The 6789-nt window shown below is 45.4% G+C and overlaps 1 protein-coding gene across 1 annotated transcript in view; it reads left to right on the top strand.

Annotated features, from left to right (window-relative positions):
• Positions 1-2116: 2116 nt before the first annotated feature.
• Positions 2117-6789, top strand: part of TOPAZ1 (testis and ovary specific TOPAZ 1) — a 38927-nt gene continuing 34254 nt past the window's right edge. Inside the window, exons 1-3 of the mRNA XM_057372728.1 lie at positions 2117-3287; positions 4693-6353; positions 6408-6630. Of these exons, the coding sequence (XP_057228711.1) occupies positions 2117-3287; positions 4693-6353; positions 6408-6630 (3055 nt within the window). The remainder of the gene's footprint in view (positions 3288-4692; positions 6354-6407; positions 6631-6789) is intronic.

The following is a 6789-nucleotide window of genomic DNA, read 5'->3' as shown; positions in this document are numbered from 1 at the left end:
AAAAGACTATAAGCAAATGTTTCCCAGCCTGCCTGTTGYTCTCCATCTGTGGAGAGTCTAGTAAAAATCCAATGTTCTCTATCTTTATTTGGACTGAAATGTGTTAGAGATAAAGTGAGTTACATGGGCTGAAGTCACATGGTGAGCCAATGCCAATTAGTAAAATATGCCTTACCGACTACTCTTATATCCACAGTACTGCACTTCTAGCAAAAGTCGTGACAAAAGCACSTTATTTCTTTGCACAGATCTTAAACTAGTATGTATGAAATGTGAACACCAGAAAGCACTAAGCTGTGGTGAAATGAATTTGAGTTAAGGTCCTTCATCCCTCAGAGACCACCTGAGGCGAACAGAAAGGGACTGCTTCTAGGACATGGTCATTTACCAACCATGTACAATTTTGCTCATTGTATTGTTGACATTAGAGCACCACCTTATTAAGTTTAATAATTTGGGATTGTCCTAGCACCTGCCACCTAGATTCAGTCTTTGTAGAACATTGGACTTTTAAGTTAACTTCKACATGTTCACATAATCACACAGTGGATGCTGAAGCTTTGGTGTTCTCCACCTGTGTTGAAACTTCCACCCCTTTCAAAGCCCAAACACCACYTTCTATTGTTTTCTGACTACATATTTGAGTTATTTTTTYCCCTGCTAACTCAAGYCCTGAGAATCTRTGTTATTTTAAGTACAAWGCTGATGTCAGCACATGAGACACAYGGAGCTCTTAGAGCAGATCCAGTGGAGAGCTTTAAAGCTGATCACAGAACTGGAGCATCTCTCTTATAAGGAAAAGCTGAGGGARATAGGCCTGTTCAGCCTCCAGAAGAGATGACTGAGAGGGGACCTCATCAATGTCTGCCTGTATCTAAACAGGGGGTGCCAAGAGGATGGAGCCAGGTACTTCTCGGTGGTGCCCAGCAATAGGAMAAGAGGCAACAGCCAGGATCTGATGCACAGGAAGCTCCACTGGAGCAGGCTGCCCAGAGAGCCTGTGGAATCTCCCTCACTGGGGATGTTCCAGAACTGTCTGGACACAACCCTGTGCCATGTGCTCTGGGATGGCCCTGCTTGAGCAGGGAGGTTCTGACCCACTGTGGTCTCTCCCAACCTGACCCGTTCTGTGATTCTGTGAAAAAACCGCATGGCCCCTCGATGTTGGCGAGCTTCTGAAGCGCTGCGCTCGAAGGAAGGAATACTGCATCACTGAGCTGGATGCAACACGCGAAGGAATGGGCGAGCCTGGCTGTTTACCCACGACACTCCGCGCTGGGGGCGAGCGGGACGTTGGCCCACAGGCTCTGGCAGTTCCACGCCGCAGCCCTTTACCCGGGGCGCCCCATGAGCCCGCGGCTGCGGCTGTGCCCGGGCCCGGCGCCTCGCCACGSCGCTTCGGGCACCATGGGGCAGCACGACGGCTGCGCAGCGCAAACCCAGCCACGTCCGCCTGGCTGGGCGCTGCCGACTCCCAGCCACGGCTGCCCGGAGGAGCCGCTCTCGCCATCGCCAGCGCTGGGTTTAACTCCGTAGGCCGCAGCGCTGGCGCGGCGAGAGAGCGAGGGCAGCCACGTGGGTGTTCCCGCCGGCCCCCCCGCTCGCCGCGCCGCGCCGCGGAGCCGCCCTCACGCCGCTCACCTCCATTACCGCGAGCAGAGGGGCAGCTCGGCGCTTTGGGCGGCGGGCGGGCGTCGCTTGGACGAGGAGTCGAGGGACGGACCGGTAGAGGAGGGTAGAGAGAGGAGAGAGAGGGTGGGAAAGTGGCGTGGGCGGCTGCAGGCAGCGGCCTTCTTCAGGCTGGGGAGGTGCGGGGGCCGCTTCCTTCACCGCGCTGCTCTGTGAGAGGTTGCGCCGGGTGTGTGTTCGGGGGCGGGGGGAGTGTGTCAGGAAGGGCTCGTCGGTGGCCGTGGGTTTTCTCTGGGCGGCCTGGTATTTATTTCTGTGTGTCTGGGCTCCCCCGGGTGTCCCCTGAGGCGGCAGTCTGGGAAGGGGGGTGTCCTCCACGCCAGGTCGGGCCTGCATCCGCCGTGGGTGCTGGGCTAGCGAGGTTGTAGCGAAAGGGGCGCTGGCGAGTGGGTTTTGTGGATTCTGCTGCTGTGTCTGCACCACCGAGATGCCGCAGTTGAGGTCAGGGAAAGTGGTGAGAGCCAGCGAGGTGGAGCTGGTTGACCCGGAGGTCACCGGCCCTGGCTCTTCAGGTGCAGGGTGTGAGCCAGGGAAAAAGATGGTAGTGAAGCGGAGTCCTTGCCTGGCTCCAAAAAGAAAACCTGAACAGCCCTTATGTTCCTTTCCACAACTTGCCACGCTCTCCAGCACTTCCTTTGAGTGTTTTGCTCCTCTTGTGCCCATGCAGAAGGAGCGAGGTGAGAACAGCCAGAAATTCCCAGGTAAAAAAGCCAAGGGGATCCAGGACAGGAGGTCTGTCAGAAAAAGCAAGGGTGTAGCTTCACCGGTTTCAGACACAGCTGAGTGTGAAGATTGCCAAGAAACTGCCGTGGCTGCAGCAGTGTGCTGGGAAGAGACTGTAAGAAGAGGRACAGGGCAAAGTCAACAGCTGTTATTCCCAGGAACTATTTTGCAGAATAAGTTCTCAGCAGGAATTGAAAGCGGTGAACATGCTTGCTCAGAAGACCTGAACCTCTYAGATTTCCCAGAAGTTTCAAGGGGTTCAGGAAAGGAAGGCCAGTATTCCTGTATGAAAATAAAATTACAAATCCCATCTTTGGAGGGGGAAATTGAGAGCGCAGAGAGACATGGAATATCCTGTTCTCTAGAACCAGAAAGTCTGCAACCCAAAAGGGTCACRTGGAGTACTGAAATGAAATGCGCTGACCCTGTAATGATGCAGAATATGCAATTCCCAGATCTTACGAAGAATTYGGGGGCTCAGGAAGCCACACCTGTACCAAAATCTCAGGAAGAGGTTGATATACTAGAGAAGTTGAATGGGTGTCCATTAGTTGGATCCGGAACACTAGGGACACGGGAAAAAGAAAAGAGATGCTTGGGCAAGAAAGGCAGATCAGTGGTGAAACCAAAAGTACATGGTCCCAAAGAGAGGGGTAGTTCTGCCTTGCTAAAACAGCATTGCCCTGCTAAAACGCAGTGTCTAGAGTCCGGAAAAAGAGCTCTGGGTATGAGGAACAGAAAAGCAGTGCTGTCACAGCAGCWGCAGGGTCTGAGTGGACAAGAACAGCCAGCAACCAGAAGAAAGAAGCGTTGCATGGAAGAAGAGCAGCAGAGCTCAAGCCCTCAGAAAGGACRAAATAGCCCAGATGGAAGTGGTAAGCATTGATAGAGCTTGTAAAGTACAGGTACAGAATTTGGGCTCCCAAGACAAGGGACTGGTCCTGCAGTAAGACCCATTTAAAAATTGCCAACTTTGGGAGGTGTAGAGATGAAGCTAGGGTGTGCTTTCCAGTACCGTGAATACCACCAACTTTAGAAGGAGACAGGTTTTTAGAAAGAGGAAAGGCTTTTCTTGAAGGAGAAAAACAGTCTTAACACAAAGGAGAGAAGACTGGTTAGCCTTTTGAGGGGGTTGTGGGAGGGAGGAAGGAAGGGGTGTGGGCAGCAGCAGACCCTTGGTCGAAGTGTTGGGAGTTTGTTACCCTCAAAAGCATTCCCCATTTCTGCAGAGGTGATCAGGCACAAGAAGGAAAGGAGTTAGTAGTTTTAGAATGCCAGAATAAAAGACAGTAAATTCTTAATTATTATCTGTTTATTTTTCAATGTGTATCATGCTGTCTTGTTTCAGTGTCTGCCTTTGTAGGATGTTGGGGTTTGCTCTCAGAACCTTTCACTTTTTAGTTGCTGTTCTCTGTAAAATCCCGAAAGATGTAGAAGCAGTGATTGTRTTTTGATGTTTTAAGAGAATGTTGCATCAAACTGGACTCTGAAAGAGGAGTTTAAAAACCTCTTGTTTTTTCAGGAGGATAGTCTAAAAACATTCTTTTCACTTTCAAAGTAGAAACATTCAAATGACAAATATTTACTGTAGTTATTAATATTTTATCTAATATTCTGAAAAACTGAGGTATTGAAATTGTGTCTTACCTTGAAAATTAAGGTCTTAAAAAAACAACATTATACTAGCATATTCTTGAGTCCATGCTCTAGTCTAAATTTTGAGATACAGTTTTTTTATATGTCTGTATTTGCTTTCAAGTAAAAAGTTGTAGTCTCTAAAAATGTGAGTTCTTCAGTTTTCCTGCATCTTCTTGATCAGTCTGATGCATTTGGTCGGACTGTGTCTCTGAAAGATACTCTTATGAATAAAAGTTCCTATTAGAGAATCTGCTGTGTAAATGAAAGATTTTAAGGCTGAATATGTTAACAGCATCTGCACTGTCTTGCCAGATTTGCTTTAATTCGATTTCCACCTATGTGGAATACACAGTAAATATACATCTTCCAGTGTCCTTACAACTCAGTAAAGTTCTGTTCCTCTGCGTTTTTTCCTGAGGATAATACACCCTTTGTTACTCTTAAGTCTTATAATAGTGTTCATTATTTAAAAAAAAAAAAAACAACCGCAAAACTTCACGTACATATTTTATTCTTGCATAGTGTCATGTTTTTTAGCATCCTTGAATGTTTGGGGTTTTTTGGTTCTCTTTATAAAGGAGTTTGGTGGGGTAGTCTGTTTTAGAGTTTTCTGTAATGACACTTCTTTGGTTTTTTAATCAGCAAAGGAACAATTGAAAGCTGTTGAGGAAGACTCTGATACTTCACACACTGTGAAGAAGCTTAAGACAATGCAAAACAGATCTGAAGATTGTGAGGAAAAGGAATGTCACTGTTCTAAATCTTCTAGAGTTTCTAATTCAAGTGGGGCTGAAAGCAAGAGCTTTCTATGCCATGCTGTAACAAAAGAGTCTGGTGTGCAATATAAAAAAAGGCAACACAGATCTGATCAAATCAAGCACTTGCAAAGTTTAAGTGTGACTGCTGCTGAAAAAGTGATGAATACGTCCGCAAAATGTGATGCTGAACATTGCAGTAATGGTCTAAACCATTGTAGTGGCTTGCTATTTGCAACAGAAAAGAATCCATTTGTGGTACTAGAGGATTGTAGTTACATCAATACATTAGTGAAGCCTTCAGCTAGTGGGACTACCAACACTTACAAATTAAATGGAGTCTTCCATGTAGCCCATGGTACTGGAGCCCTGCATGATAGAATTTGCAGCACTAGTGRGATGCAGAATGAGAGCTCACCCATAAAATGTAGTTTATCATCTAATAAGGAGAAGAACGGAAATGAAAAAGGCTGTTTTTCCTGCTGTCTGAGTGAAAGTAGTAAGTGTTTAAGGGAAAAAAAATGGAATATTGGTAGAAAGCATAGAAAAGAAGTGAAAATCACTGAGAAATCTGCAGATATGGCTAGTAAGTGCAAAAAGGGTGAGTTAGAAGCAGCAGTTGCCATGTCAAGCTCATTTGCAGTTTCAGGACTAAGTCATACTCTGTCAGCATCRTGTGATCATACAGAAAAAAATGCACATGAAGTACAAACTGCATCAGCTTGGAGAAAGAATAGTACCAAATTACTTGTGTGCGAAGGTGCCTTTAAGAAGACATCTGAGCCCTCTGTAAAAGCAACAGGAGAAAATTCAAGCAGTGTGGCACATCATGCAGCTGCCTCAGGTAGCCTGAGAGTGTTAGCTCAGATCTGTGATGTTTCTGATTGTCACAAAAGCAAGACAGGGGAATATTTGAACAAAGTTAGTAAGAAATTGCAGCAATTCACCTGTCAAAGAACAATACCCATGACTGGTAAAAAAGTTTGGCCTGTTGAATCTTGTGCCAGGACTTCTGAATGGTTTCTTGAAAATCATAGGCCCATCTCAGAAGGAAAAAGACTGCGAAAGGCTTTCTTTGAGGATTCCTCTGATAAATGCAGTGTTAAAACTGTATTACATAGTGCAGTGACTGGGAATTTGAGACAGTTGGATTTACATACGCCATTAGCAGACATTACAAAAGAAATTACACATAAAAATATTCATCCAAATACTGACTGTCAGACTTCACTTGAGACAGCAGAATCCTCTTCTGTGGATATTTATGAGACTTTTACAATGAACAGTGAAAATGGGGAATCACCCGTTAGTACAGATAAAAGTGCCGCTTTTAACCATGATGCTGTACAACAAGTTAAAGCAATCTTGAATTTTACAGCAAAGCAAAAAGATGAAAATGAAGGAGATGTAATAGAAGGAAACCTGTCTGTGACAGTCCAGAATGGTAAAACAAAACAAAAAGATAAAAGTGAACGAGTTGTGACAAATAGAAACCTGTCTCTCACCATCCAGAATGGTACAACAAAACAGAAGGATAAAAATGCAGATGTGACAAATAGAAACCTGTCTRTCACCATCCAGAATGGTACAACAAAACARAAGGATAAAAATGAAGGAGTTGTGGCAAACAGAAACCTGTCTGTCACCATCCAGAACGGTACAACAAAAAAGGATAAAAATGCAGATGTGACAAATAGAAACCTGCCCATGACAGTCCAGAATGGTGCAACAAAACAAAAAGGTAAAGGTGAACGAGTTGTGACTAATAGCAACCTGTCTGTGACAGTCCAGAATGGTACAACAAAACAAAAGGATAAAAAYGAAGGTGTTGTGACAAATAGAAAGGTGTCTGTGACCATCCAGAATGGTACAACAAAACAAAAGGAGAAAAAAACTGGTGTGACTAAGAGAAACCTGTCTGTGGCAGTCCAGAATGGTACAACAAAGCAAAAGGACAAAAGTGAAGGAGTTGTGACTAAGGGAA

This window comes from Malurus melanocephalus, unplaced genomic scaffold (genome assembly GCF_030028575.1).
Source record: "Malurus melanocephalus ecotype Western Australia unplaced genomic scaffold, MMel_1.1 scaffold_177, whole genome shotgun sequence".
Taxonomy (NCBI): Eukaryota; Metazoa; Chordata; class Aves; order Passeriformes; family Maluridae; genus Malurus; species Malurus melanocephalus.
The sequence above is the reverse complement of the archived record's forward strand: the minus strand, read 5'-3'. Positions and strand labels throughout refer to the sequence as shown.